Source organism: Cucumis melo, chromosome 6 (assembly GCF_025177605.1).
Source record: "Cucumis melo cultivar AY chromosome 6, USDA_Cmelo_AY_1.0, whole genome shotgun sequence".
In the NCBI taxonomy this organism is placed as follows: Eukaryota; Viridiplantae; Streptophyta; class Magnoliopsida; order Cucurbitales; family Cucurbitaceae; genus Cucumis; species Cucumis melo.
The window spans coordinates 28,291,076-28,312,699 of NC_066862.1; the positions used below are offsets into that span (position 1 = coordinate 28,291,076).

Sequence of the window (21,624 nt, forward strand, 5' to 3'; positions counted from 1 at the left end):
AAAAGGAAAGAAATGCAAATATTTCTCATATCTGAGAAGCAATTTGACGTGTATGATAAATAACTCATCTCAACTTAAAATCAAACAAAAAGTTTAAAATGTTTATTCCATCGTCGAAAAGCTTAAAACAGAAAATCCAAATCTTAAAATGATATGATCATCAACATCACTTTTGAGTCTCCACAAAAGCTCGTAAAAATATAACTTTATTAAATATCTTCAACAATTTAACAAATAAGTTCTTTATGCCTTGCCTCTTCTTTGATTGATTAGTCTCTATTTTCTTTTGCATTCTATTGATTATTATACTTCAATATTTCCTTTGTATCACACTTTGTATCTCGTACCACTGTCATTAATTTGACACTTTACGATTTTTCATGGATTTATAAATTGCATTTATGTTAAATTCATCTCTATCCTAGATTTTTCTAAGAAAAACTGTTTCTTCAAACATATTAATATCTTAGTTTTTAAGAAATTGAGTTATTGTCATATCCTCGAGAGCTACGTCCTTTTTCATACATCCCTTCAATTACAAATAATAATAATAAAAATAAATAAGTAAATAAATAATACAAAATTCTTTTCTTTTCTTTTTTAAAAAGAAAATTTTGTTATGTGATTAAATACTTACGTAGAATATAAAAGAAATGCCAATATCACCCTCACACGGCTTTCCTCCTTTACTTCCACCACTCTTCCTGCAGCCACAAGACCACAACCCCTTCCAAATGCTGATCCTCCAACACTCTGATTTCCCCAATACTACCTTTAACCTCACCGGAAAGAGAGCCATCTATGAAGAATTTTCTAAGTCCATTCCAAGGCAGCAAGGTGAGTTGGCAAAAATCGAAGCTTGTTAGGTTCTAGGCTGTTGGTAGCATGAAATGACACTAATCCGAGAACAAGTTTTTCGAAACCAAACTATGGTTACTTTACAAAAATGCTTGTTTCAAGGAAAGAGAGGTGGTCTATATTCCCAAGAAGTTCGTCATTTAAAACTAACAAGATTTTCCTCTAAGTAATAGAGAGAAATTTTTTCTAGTTAGAATTCTAGAGTTCCATCAACGCTTCAAAGAACTACATTTTTTCCTTTTCCTTTTATTTTTAGCGTTTCCTGTCAGATAGAAAGGAAGAGACCCTAAAGAGCCATTCCCCACCATTCTACCGTGTAACAAGAACGATAACACAAAGGGCAAGGAGAAGTTTTTCAAACTAGATGAAAACTAGACTAGAAACCTTTTTTTTCTGGGTGAAAGAAACAATTTCTTTGATGGTACAAAAACTAGAGTAAAAACTTGAAATCTAGTAAACAAATGGAAATTAAACTCGAAGCTAGACAAAAACTTGTGGGACTAAATAGTGTTTCTTTCTCGTTCAAATATTTAGATTGGACTTACTTTTAGAGCATGTTTGGAATAGCTTTCTACCTTTAAGCACTTGCTCCAAATAGGCCTTAGTTACATAACCAAACCGTGTTTTTTCAGAAGACTACTAACCAAACAGTGTTAAACATATCAAATACTTTATCCTTACAAATTGATAATACCTTCTCAATTGAAATTGTGTCCTAAGCATAAATTCTGTGGGAGAGAGAGACACCACAGATATTTGTCAAACAATATTAGAAATAGTAAGAGGCTACTGCCATGGCCAAAAAGTGCTGTGCCTTGATTTATATACCACAATGCCTCTTATGCTACAAATCATAATGCATTGTTTATTTAAACTTACATGGGTAGTGAGTACATACCAGATAGTCAGTTCGCCTAAAACCAGCCAGATATCAAAAATAAGATAGCATTGAACACAAGCAGAGAGGGAATTTTTCACTCAGATTCTATTTGTTTCAGCAGGTGGTTAGCAAATCCGAGGGAAGAGAAGCTGGATCAAGTTCCCAACAGTCCTTCAGTTGCCCAAGAGCCTCATCTATAGAAAGCTTCCGAGCAGGAATTTGATGCGAAAATAATCGGATATCGTCCTTTTCGAACCATCTAATAGCATGATAACCAATCTCCCTTCTCTTGAATATGGTCTTGTAACCATTAACCTTCTCAAGATAAGCCATACTTAAACCATGCATCTCACTGTAAGTTGTTAAAAACACCGCGATATCGTAAGTCCGTTTCTCTTTATTTGAAAGGTTTCTTCTCTTCTCAGCATCCAAACCTTCTTCTTCTTCTTTGTAAAGTGCCCATACTGATCCCTTTTTAGGATAAATCCTATACACTTCCTTTGCTGCTCTTTCACAATCCACAACATGAGAAAAAATGTTCAATGCATGAGTGGTTGTTTTTTTAGTGACCTTAAATCTACCACAAGATACATGAAATCCCATCATCTCCCAACAAAGTAGTCTTTCATCTCCATTGTTTTGAACATCCAACCAACTCATTTTCACTTCAAAAGGATTTACAGTAACTTCTTCGATTAAGCCATAATGCCTTGGCATTCCATCATCGTCGTCATATACGGCCCACACTTGCCCTTTTTTGAAACTTCTCTCCATTCTGTCCTTGTCAAAATCATAGAAATCTGAATCTTCCACCATCATCATATCCAAATCAACACCATTACATGAAGTTCCTTGCCTCTTCTGAGTTTCAAGATTCACATTTTTCTTGGAATTCCTTTGCTTTGCATTCTCCGAACACCCAGCACTATTTGATGTTCCTTGCCAACGAATCCGTAGTCGACCTTTCATCTCTTTCAAAGTTAGTCTCTCATCGTCGTCGTCATTCTCCTCAACCCCTTTCTTTCTCTTGTTCTCTCCTTCTTCTGCTTCTTCCTCCTCTTTTAACTTCAGTTTCATCTTCTCTTTTCGAGATTTCTGAATCACTTGAGACTGTAACTCAGCCAAAGTCATTTCCTCCTCTATTTTTACAGGCTTTAGCTTAGACCTCTCTAAAACCTCACCGACACTACTCATCTTCTTCCTCATACTCCCACTTCTTAATCTTCTTCTACAAATCCCATCATCATCATCAACTCCTTCTTCCAAATCGCCATTTCCAACTTCACCTTCCACGGAACCAGCTTTTCCATTTGACTCCAGACCTTTCTTCTTCTCACCATACATCTTCCTCGCTGCAGCATTTCTCTTCGATTGAACGGTATTCAAAGATACGTTTAATCCTTCGAAACTACCAAAATTTTGCCTCGAACTCAAATTCCTCAACCTTCTACCCCCAACCATGACCCCAATTTCCCTAATCTCAGGTTCATTATACACAACTTCAACAGCTTTAAAACTTTTTCTACAGCTAGGGCAGACTAGATTATGCTCTACGTACCTCTTCTCGAATTGGTGCAGAAGCCGGCACGTTGAGCATGCAGTCCAAAACGTCTCGCTCTCCACAGCAGCATCTCCAATCTTCTCGTCCTGAATCCGAATCCGAAGCTTCAGATCATACTCCTTCCTCCTAACCTTATCGGATAAACAATGAAACGCCTCGCCGACGAGCTTGAACGCCTCCTCGGAGCCGGAATAGGGATTCTTATCCGGATGCAAAAGTAGAGCGAGCTTCTTGTACTGTTTTTTGATTGTGTTGATGTGAGCAAACGGCTCCACCTGAAGAATCCGGTACCAGTCGTCCGAAGAATCGGCGGCAACCCGGAGAATCTGAAAGGAAGTGAGGATTTCGGCGGCGCCGTCAAGGTTGGGATCGAGACGATGGGCTCGCTTGGCGTACTTGACAGCAGACTTGAGATTGGAATCTCTGAACCTCTTCTCTGCCAGTTCTCTGAGACGTCGAGCCTCTGATTTCTCCTCGCTTACTCCATTCATATTCAAAGAGTGGCGCCGCGGTGGCGGCGGCGGAGGAGGGAGTGCTGATCGAATTTTGCCGCTTGAAAAAGAAAAAGGTAATATTTTCTGTTTTTTAAAAGATAAAAATCAGTTGGCTTTTAATTTTTAAATTTATGTCTTTATATATCACTTTTAAATGAATAATAAAGTTGTCCAAATTTAGTTCACACCCTATTATCAATCTCCAAATCAAACTCCCAATTCTCTCTCATATCAAAACAAGAATGGAAAATCAAAATTTTATTTAATTTTCCTTTTTGTCTTTTAGAAAAAGCATTGATTAATAATGATAGACAAAATTATGGTTGAACCATGGTTTTTATTTGACATCGAAATTGACTACTGAATTACTAGTTTGGATATCAAAGTTCGATTCCTTCACTTCATATATTATTAAAACAAAATTTACCAATAAAAAAAAAGTTAAAATACTATTTTAGTTTCATATATTTTAAATTTCTTCGATTTTAATACATATATTTTCGGTTATCTAAATTTTAGTTCGGTGTAGTTTTAATAAATTTTAAAGTTAATATTTGAAAGTTAATTTCATCACAATCGAGCGAATAATAACAATATCTTTAATGTGAGAAATTAGAATATATGAATATGTTTTTCAAAATTTATGGTTAAAATGTTACAAATACAAATAATAAATAATAACTATAATTGAGAACTAAATGTTATTAAAAATATATAAACTAAAATTAAATTTAAGAGTTATTAAAAATATATAAATTAAAATTGAACAAACTATCTCGTCTCGACCTTAATTTATAATCATAATGCCTAAAGTTCGAGGATTATATAAATTAAAATTTTGAACTAGTAATTGATACAATTATTTAATTTAAACGATTATTAGTTTCTCATAAATTTTAAAATTTGATTGCTTATTTAGTAATAAAAAGAAGTTGGTCTACAATCCAACATACTATAATTAGTTAGCTTATATGACTGTTGTACTTTGTGGAGATATGATTGGATTTGAAGGTCGAGAGAGATCGATGAACACACCTATGGTAGATTAACTTCAGTGAAAAGAGAAGAACATGAGTTTCATCAACTTCAGTAAAAGAAAAAATTACAATAATTAATGGGGAAAGTCCAAAGAATTAAATATCAGAAAGAGTTTCTTAAAAAATCACCAATCTTAAGGTGATTTCATCTCCCAAATGCAGAGATCTGATGAATGATAACACAAAGAACAAATTGGGGAGACCTGTTTTTATTTCCCAGGGGAAGAGGATAAGCTAATAAGATCAATCAAAATCTTTTCCTTTTTATACCGAACAAAAGTACATTCAACTCAATTGACACTTATACGTACAAAGAATCAGAAGGTTTTCTGTTCGAATCTCTCGTCTCAACTTCATCTCGAAAAAAAAGGTACACTTGAGTACTAAAATAATCCTTTTCTACATTTTATAACTTCCATTCTACTTCCCAGCTTCATCTTTCACAATTTACTCCTCTCTTTGTAACGACCTTCCTTTTTTAACAAAAGGATTTAACCAGCTGAAGAAAAACATCAATGGGATCAAGCCTTCTGTGATGGAAGGGAGAGAATGGTCGGTTTAGTAGGGTAGTTTGGGGTATTGAATTGGTTATTAAAGTATGTGAGTTCTAAGCGAGTGTAGTTGAGGTACAAATTATTTTAGTTGGTTGTTATAGTATGTAAGAACATTTACAAAATGGTAAACACCATAGACAACGAGGATTTTCAAATAGCCTAATTGTAACCAACCGTAGGTTATAATAATTGAGAACTCCAACTATTATAATGGGAGACTCAAACATTGAGTGGGTAGCCCACACCACCCAAGGCAAGTTAGGGGGTCAAACGCCCCCTTGGCATCTAATTTTTAATCACGTGGATCATATTATTCCTTAAATGCTATATCTACGAAATGTGATGCACGAGTAAGAAATCTATATCACCTAACACAAGAGAAACCAGAACCAACAATTTTGGCGAACCAGATTCAGAATTTGAGTTGAGTCTATTTACAAACAATACAAAAACTAAACATACTTATTCTACCAAAAAAGGAAGTAAAAGTGGCAACTGACCTGAGCTTCTAAGTTCTAATCCTCTATATTCCTGATCAGCAACCTATTACAATCTAAGAACAATAATACAATTCAATGGTAATTCGTTAGTTAGCATATGAGTAATTGTATTCTATGAGAGAAATATGTTTAACAAAAGGCTATAAGTTAACTTGATAGCATGTAATGTACAACAAACTTGTGGCCTATCGCATCATTTCTTGCCTTACCAATACGCATTCGATCTTGTGCTTGTATCTATTGGTAAACTTAAGCTTGTCGGTAGCTACGATGGTTTCAGAAGCTGAATATATCTCACACTAGAAAAGCTTCGTTCTTCATTCTCTCTTAGCAAACAGCCATTTCATCCAAGATGCCATACAATACTTTGATAAGTGTTCGGGTAGATCCTTCTACAAGAAAGCAATATAATCAGTACACTGCAGAACTTTGTTTCCTTTTAATAGGGATCTAATTCCATTGAATACATGAAATATGAGAAAGAAGGAAACACAAACAAAATGAAACTATTTTTGTCTTCAAGTAAAGGATCGCATGCAATCAAACAGTTCAAAATGACCATAAACCAAATACAGTTGATGCATTATCTTTTTTTATTTAGCTTTTTAAAAGATGGAAAACATATAACAGGCAGTACAAAAGATCCACCCACATCAAACAGAGTCCAAACATAAACATCAGGGAAAGCCAAACAAGAAAAGAGAAAAAGGGTTTCCAAATATTTAGAACAAAAAACAAAGGATAAATACGAAACTCTTATGATACCAATACCCAAAGAGGAGATATTGAATGTCGCTGTAAATCAATCCTCCCCATAACACCTCTGGTACCTAATTATCTTCCTGTTCTCTCAACCCCCAAAAACAAGAAAGCAAACTATTTAAACTTCATAGAAAAAACAATTAAGACAGAGATCCATTACATTTTATTTTTCTGTGAAGTGTAAATATTTTGTCTATTTTGTTATTTCAACAATTTCCCATAGGAATTCTCTTTTATTGATTTTTTTTATTTTATTTCAATAAGAACTAAGAATTGAATACAGGACCTCGGTTTAAATTACGAAACTTACAAAAGCAACAACTGAGGTAGACCCTGAAACCAAAGAAATAAAATGATTCCCCTAAAAATTTATTAAGCCAACACATTCACTGAGACATTAGAACTTACTCGCTTGTGCGCTCATACCATGACTATGTACTTTAAACTACAATGAGATACAGAAATGAAGGTTGACGACCAAAGTACTTACAGCATTCCATGGTACAGTGTAATCATCAGTGGAAAGGAACCAACTTCCAGTGTTTAACTTCAAGTCCATCCTATCATTTCTAATATCCAAGTCCAACAGCTCGTCATCACAGCTTTCCTGGCTGTCAAAGTTCCTTTTTCTTCTTTTTCCACCTTTCTCCCCCTTTTTTCGCTTCTTAGATTTAGCACGTGCTCTATTACACGGTTCACAACCATCATCTTCTGACGAGCAACTGTGATCCAACAACAAATATTCATTAGATTTTCGGAATCCTATGCCGTTATCAACAAACAAGGATTCCCATAATTCAGGAGTCTGGCATTCCTCTGACGTTCTATAGTGAAGAACCCAAGACTGAAGCCCTAGCCATTTTATCATCTCTATTGTCTTTTTCCTCCCGTCACACTCCTTCAACAATGGGAACAAGCAATGACTGTTGCTTGAGATCGCTGAAATCTTGTGGATAATAGCCTTGATTTCATCCAATTGTTCTTCCCCATCTTCATCACGTAAAAGGCGTAGAAGTTGCCGTCCTTGATTAATGACAGCATTTAATAGTAAAATCTGATCAATAGATTCAGAGTCACCATACTTCGCAAGTATGACCTCAAACATGAAAGACGAATTACCAAAATCCTTGGTTTCTATTCTAGGCCTAAGAAGTTTGCATAACACTTTTAGAAAGTTGCAGAAATCAGCATCTTCAAGAGTAACAAGGAGATGTTGACACAGTGAAGAAAATGACTCATGCATCAGGAACTCATTAATGACTTCCCAAACATCTTTTGAATCATCTTTAAGCATCAGATCGATGAAAAATTTCACAAAGAATTTCGTGTCAAGAAACAAAATTTCACCATCTTTTAGTGACTCGGCAAATTCATTGGAAGACCAAAACTCTGGTACATTCTGAATGAAATTCTTCACAGTTTGATGCACATCCAGATCAAGAAAATAATGGGGCTTTGTTGCAACCACTGCAGGTGATTGCCCATGTTTCCCCTTCCATTCAAGCTCCTCCCAACAAATGTCTCTATTTACAAAAGCAAACTGTGCTAAGGCCTTGGCACCTTTTCCATGATCTGATGCACCATTTGTGGCAAAATTGGAAAACCACTGAGATATTCTTCTCGGGTTTCCTGCAGAATCAAGAGTGATAGCATTATCAGGAATTTCCATGGAAAGTGAAAACAAACCATCGAAGACAGAACTAGAGAAAACACTCTATTTATGATGGAGCAGTATGCTGTGGCATTAATACACAAACTCCTCTGTCAAGGAAAGCAGTTGTAATATCTTAAAATTAAGGTTAAAATCTGTTGATAAAGAAGAAAACTAAACGCAAGATAAATTACAACATGGGAATAACCATAAAAGAAACGAAACATAGCAGCAGCATTTCCACAAGAGAAAAACCATACATACTCTGAATCTATTAGCCAACTTCATGTGAAACTATATTTTAGAGAGGCTTTGGTAAACAATTTACGTCGATAAAGCACAAGTACACTTTCTTTTTATAAGAATTTACTTCCATTGATAGATGAAAATACAGAGGGGAAAAAGCCCAAAGCCAAAGGAGTTAAATATTTCTCCAATTGGTTATGAGAGACGTGAGGTCGTACAAATTGAAAAAATAACATTTGAATATTTCTCCGTGTCAGTCGGCACTTTCACAATAGTTATATGCTTGTTAAACAAAAACATGTCTCAGATGCTGGCTTGACAGTTGAAATTCAAATCTGATACTTGTTGGAACCAAACACTTGATAAGCACAAGAAACAATGAAACATTCTTGAATATTTTAGAATGAACTACGTTAAATACGTAACCAGTGTTGATTTTAAATTCTTTATGTCGAGTAGTTATTTCATTTTAAAACTGATAACATAAAGTGTTAAATCATACATGCACAAGTATCCCAAAAAACAACAAGCTTTTAGCAAGAGAATGGTTGAGATGTATCAAAATAATATATACTTAAAAAATGTACATCCTAATTACATGTCCAAGGCTCCAAGCTTTGTCGTTTCCATGTCTCATAAGTCATATCCATGCCCATGCTCTTAAATCTACATAAATACGTAGCGGGTCCTTAAGAACAAGGTTCAGGCTATTATTAACAAAATAAATGCCTTGCCAAACACAGATAATCAAATCAATTCTAGAAAGATATACTCGAAATAGCAAAATGTGATTTGGGTTCTCTTTCTTAGTGTTCATCTATTAAACCAACTTGAAAGAATGAAGATTTGGTAAAGTGTTCTTATTACCAGCTAGAATTTCTATCGCTAAATTTGACGATGAGTAAGCAAACAGAACAGTCACCTTCGAAAAACTTTTCCATTATGTAGCTTCTCTTAGCAATGAGAATCCCTGCCTCCCGTGACCTCTTTTCAAACAACGTTTGCAGTAATTGAGAAGCAAAGGCCCACTTCAACGGCTTCCGTCTCAGTAATGTCATAAACAGGTCCCGCTGATGCTGGGGACTGATCGATGTCACACTAGCTATGGTATTAGAAAGCCATAATCGAACCTCCGACCGTCCTCCACAAGTCAGCAACTTCCATAAAACAGATTCTAATTCACTTAACAGAGATATTCTCAACTTCGCAGAGCTAACATCCTGTTCGTCGTTGAAGGTGGACTCTAGTAGAAACAGATCGATCATTCTATATCTATACAACTTCCTATTGAACGCTTTCTTTCTCGATTGAGAACCAAAACTCATACGAAAATGAATTCAAGCATGAATCAAAGACAAGAACAATAACTGGTTGATCGAAGTGTAGCAATCGATTGGTATAGCAACGATTTAACGACAGAACCTCAAATTCATACCGATTCTGGCGTGAAATCGTAGCTAATTTTCTTAATTTTCCTATCGCTGCTTCCTGAAATTTCAAAATCGCCGGGACGAGCTTCAGCGCTACTATTCCACTTTCCAACTTCCTTCTGTTTCCCAGCTCTATGCTTTTGTATATCCTTCCAACAATTTAGAGAAATTATTTTAAAGCAAAAATTTTATAGCAATTTTTTTCTTTTTTTGGTTTTCAAAAATGAAAAAGAAAATCATTTTAGGTCAAAGAAAATTAAATATTTTGTCAATTTTGCTACTGATTTTTTTAAAAATAGTAGATATTTTGTTCATTTTGTTGTTTGGAACCCGATACTTTTTAGTATTTAGTACATACAAATATCAATTGAGCAAAATTCTCTATAATATAACTATAGATGCTTAATATTTATTGGTGTACATCCACATCCTATAAGTATTTGTCAACATTTTATTGACGATGTTTATTATATTAAATCACCAATAACCTTGTAACTTATTTCAACAATAATTGACGTACTTTTGATATGAGAGATGAGAAGTTCGATCTCCATTATTGAAATTTTTTGTTATTTTTAAATATAATGAAATATAACAAAATATCATTGATAGATACCATATTGCTATCATCTATTACTGTCGTTAGAAACTGATATTTATCACTCTCTATCGACAGTGAAATTTTGCTAACAATTTTACGAATCAAAAAAAAAAAAAACTTTCATCTTACGTTGTTTCAAATATTTATCTATAATGTGTAATGTTGTGTTTTACACTATAATAAGTCCTATGCAATCCTATAATTTAGGGTAATTAGAATGGATAGCAATTGTTAGAATAATTATTAACCATGTAGCAACATTTTTTAAAAATTGCAAATATAGCAAAATCTATCGGTGATAGACTTTTATCGTTGATAGACTCCTATGGTTTATCAGTGATAGACCAACATTTGCTACATGGTTTATCGGTAATAGACTCCTATCATCGATAGATTTTGACAAATTTTGCTATATTTACAATTTTTTTAAAATATTGCTATATACTTAATTATTTTGAATATAATTGCTACATTTGCGACTATCCCTATAATTTAACATTAGTTTAGTTCATTCATGTGAAAAAGAATGGGCAAGCCCAATGTTCAAGGCCCAATAAAGTTGATTTGGGCTTCCGCCCACGAATATCGGTCATGCCGAAGGAACGAGAGAGGGAGAGAGAGAATGGAGTGGCGTGGCTCATGCCCTGAGGCTGAAGGGCGAGACGGCGATTTCGCAACTTTTCCTGAGAGAGAAAGAGAGAAAGAAGAAAGAGAAAGAACAGTAGCTCCGTACGAGGACTCTCATCGTCAAATCTCTTGGAATTTCCACTTCTGATCTTTCCATTTTTCAGACACAAAAACGAAAGCTTCAATCTTTCTTTCAATTTCTGTCTCCCTTCATTCATCTCAAGTTTCTCTTCAATTTTTCGCTCCGCTGTTTTTACCGATCCTCTAATTCCTGCCTCCTTTCGTCATTTGATCACCTTTCAAGGCTCAGAATCGAGTCTCGAATTCTTCTCCTCCAGGGGGGTTTTTGAAGTTTCGACTTTTGGTAAGTGAAATGCTCCTTCTTGTTCAAATTTGAATTGTGAGTGATGTCGTGTTTTTGTTTATTCCCCCCATTTTTGTTAGGGTTTTTGGTTTCGTTCGTTATTGTTTAGCTTCATGCATGTTGGAACTGGACAGTGTGCTTGTTTTCCTAGCAAATTGGCAGCTCAAACGGAATTCTGAATTGTGGGAATGATTTTTTTTCTCTTCTCATTCGATTTGTACCGGACTTCAGAATTTGAAGTTGTTGATTTTTGTTCAAGGAAATTCATCAGCGAGAGGTTGCGGCTCGTTGAGTTTAGAGTGTTCTAGAGATTAGGATTCGTGTTGTTGGAAAGGCTTGGAGGATGGCTGGAAGATGGTGAAGCAGAACCATGAGTGGCAGTGAGATGGAGAAACCACCAAAAGACAAGGAGACGAAGACACCGCCTCCTCCTACTACTCAGGTTTAATTTAGGCTTATTTTGAAGTTGAGTTTTATTTTATTTTATTTTATTTTTTAAGTGAAATGTGTGTGTGTGTGTGTGTGTGTGTGTGTTTTACTGTGTTCCTGTAACGACCAAGTTGTTCTTGAATAAAAACATGGGCTGAGAGACAAGTAAATATCAAGATCAAATTAGTATTAAGTGTTAAATGGAACCATTTTCTTCCTCTGCAGAACTGTTCTATTAAAAAAAACTTAGTATAACTGAAACAAAGTGTATGAGCAAACAGTTTGGTAGAAGCATACCTCAAATTAGTGTGTTCAAAGGAACACGATCACGGATCCAGTTTGTAAAACAACTTAAATTTTCTATCAAGTACCACAACATGGGCCTCAGTCTATAAAGTTTGTTTTACAGGAGCAGACTACAACCACTAGTGCTGGGACGGTCAATCCTGATTGGTCAGGTTTTCAGGTTACACTTTGGCAAAAGCTTTTAGTTTAATAATCTTGTTTTTTGGGATGGCATTATGGTTAGATTGTTACATATATATACATACATATATATATATATATATATATATATATATATATATATATATATATATATATATATATATATATATATGTGTGTATGTATGTATGTATGTACACATGTATTTATTTTTTTGGTTTTCAGGCATATTCACCTATTCCTCCGCATGGTTTCTTGGCGTCAAGCCCCCAGGCTCACCCATATATGTGGGGAGTTCAGGTACACGTACCACCACTGGTTTTTTGAGTGTCTTATGTCTGCCTTTTGACCCATGTGCGTATATTCTGATTGGAACGATAGATCAGTTTTTAGTCCTCCTCCTCCTCCTCCTCCTCCTCCTCCTCCTCCTCTTCTTCTTAGTATTACTAGTATTTAATTAAGGCACTAGTAACGTATTTGTGGATCCTGACGATAAGCCTGTGTCTCTTAAATGAATTTTTCTGGTAACTTTGTGCTATTCCTACATGTGACATGTCAATGCTCGATCATGAAGCATTTTTGTCATTGCTTTACTGAGTTATAGTGAAGTTTTGATTTTAACAAAAGGGTTGCAATGGATGTTTAGATCAGTCAATGAATATAGAGAATACAATATCCTTCATCATCTGTGATTGGCTCTTGCTTCTTTATTTTCCTTTTCCTGATTTATTGAGCTACCTTTGTAACTTTTTGTAAGGATAATTTGCTTTAGTTTTTGTTTTTAATTCCATTTGGTAGCATTTCAGATGTTTATTTCTGTGGGTTGGAAATTAGAAAGAGCTTCTTTACTTTCTAACTTTTAGTAAAGAGCATTGGAATTGGCTGATTCATGGCTTCCAGAAATCTTTTCTCTTTCCCTGTTTCCTTTCCTTTCAGGGAAGAAGTGCTTCGTGTATTTATCTAAATGTGAGTTTTTACTTGCAGCATATTATGCCTCCTTATGGCACGCCTCCACATCCATATGTTGCAATGTATCCACCTGGTGGCATATATGCTCACCCTTCCATGCCCCCGGTATTTCTTGGCATGATGGTTTTATAATTTTTTAAAATAATGTTCAAAACTTCTATTTATGCTTTGTCTGACGCTTTTGCTTTAATTGTATGCTACATTCCAACATGTATAACAGGGATCATATCCTTTTAGCCCATTTGCAATGCCTTCTCCAAATGGCGTCACTGAGGCCTCTGTGAGTTTCCTCTTTATTTTATAATGACGTATAATTGTCTTTAAGCGGATAAAAATGACATGTGAAGACGTATATAGGGTAATACGGCAGGCAGTTTGGAAGGAGACGTTAAGCCACCTGAAGTAAAGGAAAAGCTGCCAATTAAAAGATCAAAAGGAAGTTTGGGCAGTTTGAACATGATTACAGGGAAGAACAATGAGATGGGTAAAACATCTGGAACATCTGCCAACGGAGCATACTCTAAGAGGTTTTTTAACTTTTCTATAAATTTCTTATCATTTCCTAAAGAAGAAGAGAAGAAAAAGAAAAAACAAAAGAGAAAGCGAAAACTACTGCTAAAGAAAGAGAAAACAAGGTGCGATAAGCCGCTCCCCTTCCCACTCTGTGGTGCTAAGCCGCTATTGAGGGTAGCCGGAGTGGAACAACAGAGAAAGCGAAAACTACTTCTTTGAAGTTTCATACCTAAATTATTAGAATAATGTCATGACCACTCGGGCCTTTTTCTGTGCTTTTTTTTTCTTGGGTGGGGGAGGAAACTCTGCAGTTGAGTGAACATTTATCATAGTTGTGAGGACTGACTAACATGGGAAATTCTAGATTTTTCATGCGATGATGAATGAACAAGAATATAGATGGTTAAAAAAAAAACTTCACTTTCTTCAGAAGTGTATTCCTACTAATTTATTGATGGGTCATTGGAACCTTGGGTGATTTTAATCTGACCTGGTTTTTGTAGTGCTGAGAGTGCCAGTGAAGGTACAAGTGAAGGAAGTGATGCCAATTCTCAAAATGTAAGTAGTGGTCATTGCTTATCTATTGACATTTTCCTCTCTAATGGATCGATTTGTTTAGTTTTGGATGCGACCTAGATAGATCCTGTTTCTGTAGGTGAGTCAACTTAATGTTGCATGCCATGGGTTCTTTTTACACTCTTTGTCAGAAGAAATGAAGAATAAGTAGTCTACCCCCTAATTTCTTTCAACTGAGGAAACCTGAGAATGAAAGTTAGAGAGTTCATATAAGTCGGTTGGAATGTTAAACTAGATTGATTGAGGGGGAAAATGAAATGAGAGAGTGGGAAGTATGTTGATAGTGTTTATTACTTGGATAATTGTGATGCCAAATTTGTTTGGTTGCATTTTTTTTCAACTGTTTTTCCAGTCTTTCTTTCTAGATAAATTGATTGTTAGATAAATTGATTGTGTAGTATTTTACTTTTGTAGGAATCACAACCTAAGTTAGGTTCCAGGCAAGACAGTTTGGAAGGTTTGGTTCTTTTTTCTTTGCCTTGACAATATCTGATGTCAGACATGGTAAAAAAAATGCATCTTCCTGTTACAGTTGAAGTATCTCAGAATGGTAACTCAATGCATGGTACTCAAAATGGAGGATCTAATACTCAGGCTGTGGCTGTCATCCCATTGGCAACTGCTGGGGCCCCAGGAGTTGTTCCCGGTCCCACGACCAACTTAAATATTGGAATGGACTATTGGGGTGCATCATCCACTATTCCTGCAATGCGTGGGAAGGTTCAATCGACTCCAGTTGCTGGAGGACTAGTTACCACTGGATCTCGTGATAGCATACAGTCACAGCTTTGGCTGCAAGTAAGCTCTAATATAATTCAAAATCTTGGACTTCGAAGTTGAAAAGAAATAATTATCAAATTTTGGATTTAGGATGAGAGAGAGCTTAAAAGACAGAGAAGAAAGCAATCAAATAGAGAATCTGCACGACGATCCCGGTTACGCAAGCAGGTATTGAAAAGCTGCTGAAAACTATTGATCTTGTTGGTAAACCTGGTTTCTCGTGTTTCTCCTCTAACCGTTGGTCCTTAACTTATGTTTTTCAGGCAGAATGTGATGAATTAGCACACCGAGCTGAAGCCTTGCAAGAAGAAAATGCCAGTCTTAGGTCTGAAGTTAACCGGATAAGGAGTGAATATGAACTGCTACTTTCGGAGAATGCTTCTCTGAAGGTAATACTGAAAATATTTCTTTTCCTATTTCTCAATTTATTCTCACCGTCAACATGTTGTCTCACCCTGACCATCACACTTCATTACTAATTACTTTATGATGTTGATATATATATAATTAGTTAATTACTTTATGTACAAAATGGAGCAAGCTGTTTTTTGAATAATATTGTAATCTATTTCATAGTACATGCAGTTATCCCCCCCCATCTTATAGTCTAGATTTTGTTTACGCAGGAAAGACTCGGGGAAGTTTCGGGAAACGAAGAACTAAGGACCAGCAGGAACGGCCAGCGTACAAGTAACGAAACCACCACACAACCTACAGAGTCAGAGGTCGTGCAAGTTGGTAACAAGAATTGAATCTTCCCTCCCTGCTTGCTGCTGCATTTTTTAGGCGCATAACCTAACTAATTTGTCAACAACCCCAAAATTTTAGTTCTCATGGCTTGTAGTGTAGTTGAGTTATTATGTAAGCTGCTGACCTGTTATAGTTTTAGGACTGTTTACTCCTTTGATCAATCATAATTATATCTCTATGGGGTGTATCCTTAACTTGTCAAAGCCCCCAAAGAATTAGATATTTGGTGTGTGAAAGTATTCTTGTAGTATTTACACTTTCACTTTAGCTTCTGTACTAAAACCATCCACATTAATTGTTGTTAACTTGGAGAAAAAAATTAATATATCTTGCCAAGGCTTTACTTGTTTGTACTTTTCTGATCTGTATTTGTTGTTTTCTTCTTGAAATTTGGTTTCTTTTCCTGATTTGACACAATTATTTTCAGTGTTTTTCTTTTTGCACACAAATGTTGTAAGAGCAACCATTTTTATTTTTAGTTTTATTTCATCCAATAGACTGATTAAGATTCTTGTAAGATCAAGCAAATAAGGTAATCAATTGCCACCATGATCCTACGATCACGATTTGATGATATAAATGATGAAATTGGGCTATTGAGAAGGGCTAGTTTTCATATTCTGAACATAACCAATTGAAAGGAATAATATAATTCAATAAAATCTTCTTCCCCCCAAAGAATTTATCTGATAAAAATACCTTCTTCCTCTTGTTCTATAAGCTACTGCACAATTTTAGAAAGGGGTGTTAACAAAAGCAAAGCATTCTATACAAACCCACCATTGAAAAATCCTTCCCTTTTCTCACTCATTGGAGGACCTTCTTTCACAACAGCAGCTCCGTTGAAAACAGCTGCTACAACAACAGTCACTGCTGCATCTCCATTGAAAACAACCAGAGCAGCAGCCGCACTTCCGAGCAAAGCAACTGGTGGAGGGGCAGCTGAAGCAGCATCTCAGCTTTGGGCATTTTGGGCATCTAGGTTTACAGGATACGGTACATTTCAACCGTACTGAGCAGCAACTCGCACAGCTTGGTCTCGAGCATTTTGGTCGCAAACATTTGACTTTGCAGCACCATCCATGACAAGAAACTGAACAGCAACAGGATCTTTTTTGCAGGTCAAGAGTTTGACGAATTCTTTTAAGGCGAATTTTCGTGGTTATGTTCTCCATTTCGTGAATGAACTTGCAAAGATGGCGGATATAGTCAGGATAAAGTTCTAAGTTGCAGTGTCCTCCTCCTTTTATCCATAGAGGGTCGTATGGTTCTCTCGACATTTTCCATAATCCATTTCCATGGAGCCAATTGACAACATCATCTTCTGTGCCCTGTGAATTACATTCAAACACATCGAAAATCACCAATTTATCTATTTCAACTCTTTTGATGGAATCCAAAAACTCCGTTCTTACATCCTAGATGAAACTCATCGACAACAATTGAATGGTGTAATTAGAGCCATTTTTATGATATGTTACCATAAAGTTGTGATTAAATGACAGGAAAAGGAACAGCTACCCGTACATATGTTCATGTAAAAACTTGTCTACGCCGACATGCACACCTGACTATCTAATCAAACATCCGGTGAAACCACTGGAAACAAGTTCGAGTTGAAGCAAAGTGAAAAATGTTGTTAATTGCTCTATGTTTAAACTAATTTTTTGGTATATTCATGAAAGACATCCATAAGGGAGAAAATGGGTGAGAACTTACATGTATTACAAGCACAGGACACTTCACCTTCTTAATTTTGTTAATGTTCTGCACGAAAAGAGAAAACTCACAAGCTTAATGCACAGATGAAAGTATCAAATCCATAAATGTCGAAGATAGGCATGTTACCTTATAAATATCAAAGCAAAAGGTGAACTTAACGTGACATAGAACTCGTAGACCTGAAAGGATCGCGCTATGCAAGACGACACCCCTCAACCTCGGCAATTTAGAAGCCAAATGCAACGTTGGTCCACTTCCAACAGACTGCCCATACAAGATCAAATCTTCTTGGCTAACTCCGTACTCGGTTTCAAGGCACTCGTAGACTGCTTCGATATCAGCATACGTATTCGATTCGCTAGGCTGCATTTCACAAATAACGTTAATTCAACTAGCAAACAGCAGTTGTGATTTAAGTTTTTGGTAGACAGCATAGAGCAATGAGCAAAAACTGAACGAGAGCTAGCTAATTCAGCCACCTTCTATCAATGATCCGAGCTTTTTTGCAACGAGCGCTGGTGAATCATCGTCACAAAAGGCTCGAATGAAATGCTAAGGAGTTAAAATTCATCAAAATTTCATTAAGAAGCAGCCTAGATTACTGCCCTTTTATTCTGGGTTAATCTCATGCCCTCGTCAAACCGCAATTTTTTCAACGTGACACAGAAATGTTAGAATCTTACCCTTTCATTTCTAGATTTTGTTTGTAACATGTTTTAAATACTTTATCACAACTTCAACAAATTGAAATCATTGTAGAGACTAACCCCTAAACTCTCAAACAGTCAAATCTAAGGCGTAAACTGCTTACTTAAATGATAGAGTCAAACACAGCAGGTTGTTGTGTAGAGTGAAACATCAACATACCTTACCAGTTGAAGCTCCATAGCCAGAATAGTCATATCTGCATAAAAAGATTACGAAAAGTTTAGATACGAAAACATGTAACATTTGAAAACAACCAAATTCACCGAAATAGTACCAAGAAAAGCTCGACAAAATCCATAAAAACATGAAAACAGGTCCGAGATTATGGTATAACGTCTTAGTGCAACATTTTTCATAACAACCATGACTGCTTACGGCAACTTAAGCACACTTGAACTAATTATCTCAAAGGACCAACGATCGTAACATACAACATTCCTCGTCCTTTCGACTACTTGACAGAAACTATGGTTGTTACGTGTAAACCAACAAATAGGACAATTACATAAATGTCAATAAGTTTATATAACAAAATTTCTAGAAAACAAAAGTTGAGTAATTCAAATTTATTCCAAAAGAGAAAAAAAAAATGACATTATATGGAAAAGGAAAGCAAATCTTGAGAGAAAAGAAGAATGGAAAAGGAAGTAAAAAGCAAAAGTTTCACAGAACTCCATCAAAAGAAAGAAAAAATATCATATTTTGCAACTAAAAGAGGAGAGAAAATGGGTGCTTTTTTTCAGGGGAAAAGGTAAAAAAGAAGGTTAAAAAAATGACCTGAAAAAGAAACCAACTTTGGAACTATTAAACTAACCCTTCTCTTCTTTCACTTTACACTTTCCACTCAATCATCTATGAGGTAAATAATTGATGTAAAATTGTAAAATCTTCAAACCCCAAAAACAACAGTAAATTTCAAAATCCCATTTGGATGAAACATTCAAAAGTAAAAGGAAAAAGAGAGGATTGAACCCAGTAATAACAAAAGCCTTCTAGTTTCTTTTTTTTTTTTTTTTTTTCTTTTAAATGGCAGAGAAAGAGAAGCCACAGCCAAAAATAGAAACAAAGTTCCATAAATCAGAATAAAGTGCGAGAGAAGATTGAACCCAAGAGATTCAAACCAATTTCATAAAATAAAAATTTTATAAAAAAAATCCTTGTAAGTATCAAACATGGCAGAGAAAGAGAAACTATAGCCACAAAAAAAAAAACAAAAAAGTTAAGAAAACCCCTCAAGTTCTCAAAGTAATAAAACTCCAAAAAAGCTTCAACAAAAACAGAGCTCCATTAATCAGAAGGAACTTAAAAAGAGAGGGTTAAAATAGAAACCAATTCCTCAAATGTAATAATACAAAATAATAATACCAACATAAACAAAGCTTCATAAATCAGAACAAAATGAAGAAGACCAAGTGAGAGGAAGGGCAATTTTATTTATTTATTCATTTTGTAAATTAAAAAATCTCTACTCCTTCAATGTAATAAGAAAAAACCCAAAAAAAAAACATTAAAAAAAACTCAATTAATCAGAGTAAATATGAGAAAAAAAGTTAATCAGAGGAACTCCAAAAACTTAGTAAAAAACAGAGCTCCATTAATCAGCCCAAAAACACAAAGTAAGACTAACTTTATTTATTTATTAAAAAAACACAACTCCTTCAACATGCTAAAAAAAAACCCAAAAACAGCTTTTAAGCTCAATTAATCCTAAAAAATGTGATAATTAAAAAGAAAGTAAAAGAAAAAAGAAAAAAAAAACCATATCCTTCAATATACTTTTTTTTTCAAAAAAAAAATAGAAATTTAAAAAAAAAAAAAAAAAAAAAAAAACCACAATTCCTTCCATGTAATAGAAACTCAAAAGAGCTTTAAAAAGAAAAACAGAGCTCCAATTATTCAGTACCCATAAGAACCTTAAACAGAGAATAACACATAAACTAAAAATCCCAACTCCTTGAAGATGGGAAAAAAGTACCAAATGTTTTAGAGTGAGGGGGAAAAACCACCAAGTAACCAAAAACCTTCTCTAAACCTCAAATTTTCACCCAAAAAACGAGAGAGAGAGAACAAACCCCATGAGATTAACTCTAAGATTAACTTTAAGCTGAAGAAAAAGATCATAGAGTTGACCAAGATCAGCAGCATTTCCATGTGAATAAAGCAGAGTAAGTCTCGCACAAGGATTCTTCAAATAAAATCCCACTATCTTATTCCCACGTTTGGTATCTATCATCAATACATCCAACAAACTATCCTCCACCACCGTCCCCGCCGCCGTCGACACCACCGTTAGCCTCCCCTCCCCTTCCCCTTCTCCTTTTCTGATCTGATACGTCGCCGGCGACGGCGGAAAGAAGGCAAATTTTGAAGCCAATTGAGAGAACATGCAACCCATTCACCACTAGAACACCTTATTAAACTCAAACTCATGAGATTCATTCACAACATTTTTTTGGTTTTTTTTTTTTGGAGGAGAGGGTGGTGAAAGTTTTGAAAAAAAAAAAACAGAGAAGGAGAGAGAAAATGGGGTTTAGACAGAGAGAGAGAGAGAGATGAGTAATGGAGAAATGAAATGAAATGGGTTTTGAAAATGAAGGAAATGGGATTTGGATGTTTAGCTATATTTGTGTAAGATCATTGTTTGTAATGTAAAGTTTTCAGATTTCTAAACACAGAAAGAGAGAGAGAGAGAGAAAGCAGAGTGGCAGAAGAACACTGAGCCATTGTATTATTAAACTAATTAAGCAAACTCTTGTTTTTCTTTTTTAATTTTAATTTTACATTTTTCTAATTGGTGCTTTCCTTGTTGATTTAGGGTTAAACAACCCAATTTGATTCCCGACTTGTACAAGACTATAATAACCACTAGTTCGTGTAGTAAATACTATTTTAAAAAAGAAATCTTTCTTACCGTATCTATCAGAAGAATTGTTATGAATAGAAAAAAAATGAAACGGATTACAAAATAACAAAAAAAAAAAATTAAAGAAACTACGAAAAGTTCGATAGATTTTACTATATGTTGTAAATAGTTTCAATAATTTTGTTGTTTTTAAAAATATTCCTATTCATTATTTGTTACAACTTTTCTATTTTACCTTAGTTCAACTTATTTACACTTTATTAATGTTTTATTATATTTCGTGAATTTTTCCCGACGATATAAT

The 21,624-nt window shown here is 35.0% G+C and overlaps 4 protein-coding genes across 7 annotated transcripts; 1 reads left to right on the forward strand and 3 right to left on the reverse strand.

Moving 5' to 3' along the window:
- Positions 1 to 1,653: 1,653 nt before the first annotated feature.
- Positions 1,654 to 6,174, reverse strand: LOC103490746 (uncharacterized). The gene is made up of 2 exons (XM_008450407.3): positions 5,885 to 6,174; positions 1,654 to 3,877 (listed from the first exon to the last, which is right to left on the reverse strand). Exon 2 carries the CDS (start codon positions 3,788 to 3,790, stop codon positions 1,853 to 1,855), a length of 1,938 nt encoding a protein of 645 aa, XP_008448629.2. The 5' UTR covers positions 3,791 to 3,877; positions 5,885 to 6,174; the 3' UTR covers positions 1,654 to 1,852.
- On the reverse strand, positions 5,015 to 10,124 carry LOC103490747 (uncharacterized). 3 transcript variants are annotated; one of them, XR_007821827.1, is made up of 4 exons: positions 9,466 to 10,116; positions 7,137 to 8,275; positions 6,094 to 6,276; positions 5,015 to 5,360 (listed from the first exon to the last, which is right to left on the reverse strand). XR_007821827.1 is itself a non-coding variant. In XM_008450410.3 (3 exons), exons 1-3 carry the CDS (start codon positions 9,866 to 9,868, stop codon positions 6,202 to 6,204), a joined length of 1,617 nt encoding a protein of 538 aa, XP_008448632.2. In that variant the 5' UTR covers positions 9,869 to 10,124; the 3' UTR covers positions 5,766 to 6,201. The 3 variants fall into 3 exon arrangements, 1 of the variants encoding a protein (XP_008448632.2); XR_007821826.1 differs by lacking the exon at positions 5,015 to 5,360 and adding an exon at positions 5,766 to 5,937; XM_008450410.3 differs by lacking the exon at positions 5,015 to 5,360 and having other exon boundaries at positions 5,766 to 6,276; positions 9,466 to 10,124.
- A 1,071-nt stretch (positions 10,125 to 11,195) lies between these two features.
- On the forward strand, positions 11,196 to 16,380 carry LOC103490748 (bZIP transcription factor 16). Of its 2 annotated transcripts, none has more exons than XM_008450411.3 (13): positions 11,196 to 11,565; positions 11,825 to 12,007; positions 12,404 to 12,460; positions 12,665 to 12,739; positions 13,424 to 13,513; positions 13,629 to 13,688; positions 13,766 to 13,935; positions 14,425 to 14,479; positions 14,912 to 14,954; positions 15,030 to 15,295; positions 15,368 to 15,445; positions 15,541 to 15,666; positions 15,904 to 16,380. In XM_008450411.3, exons 2-13 carry the CDS (start codon positions 11,936 to 11,938, stop codon positions 16,027 to 16,029), a joined length of 1,218 nt encoding a protein of 405 aa, XP_008448633.2. In that variant the 5' UTR covers positions 11,196 to 11,565; positions 11,825 to 11,935; the 3' UTR covers positions 16,030 to 16,380. The 2 variants fall into 2 exon arrangements, with proteins under 2 accessions (XP_008448633.2, XP_008448635.2); XM_008450413.3 differs by having other exon boundaries at positions 11,837 to 12,007.
- A 175-nt stretch (positions 16,381 to 16,555) lies between these two features.
- Positions 16,556 to 21,141, reverse strand: LOC103490749 (uncharacterized). Its single transcript, XM_008450414.3, has 5 exons — positions 20,530 to 21,141; positions 18,617 to 18,653; positions 17,876 to 18,112; positions 17,747 to 17,794; positions 16,556 to 17,358 (listed from the first exon to the last, which is right to left on the reverse strand). Exons 1-5 carry the CDS (start codon positions 20,850 to 20,852, stop codon positions 16,831 to 16,833), a joined length of 1,173 nt encoding a protein of 390 aa, XP_008448636.2. The 5' UTR covers positions 20,853 to 21,141; the 3' UTR covers positions 16,556 to 16,830.
- Between the last annotated feature and the right edge of the window lie 483 nt (positions 21,142 to 21,624).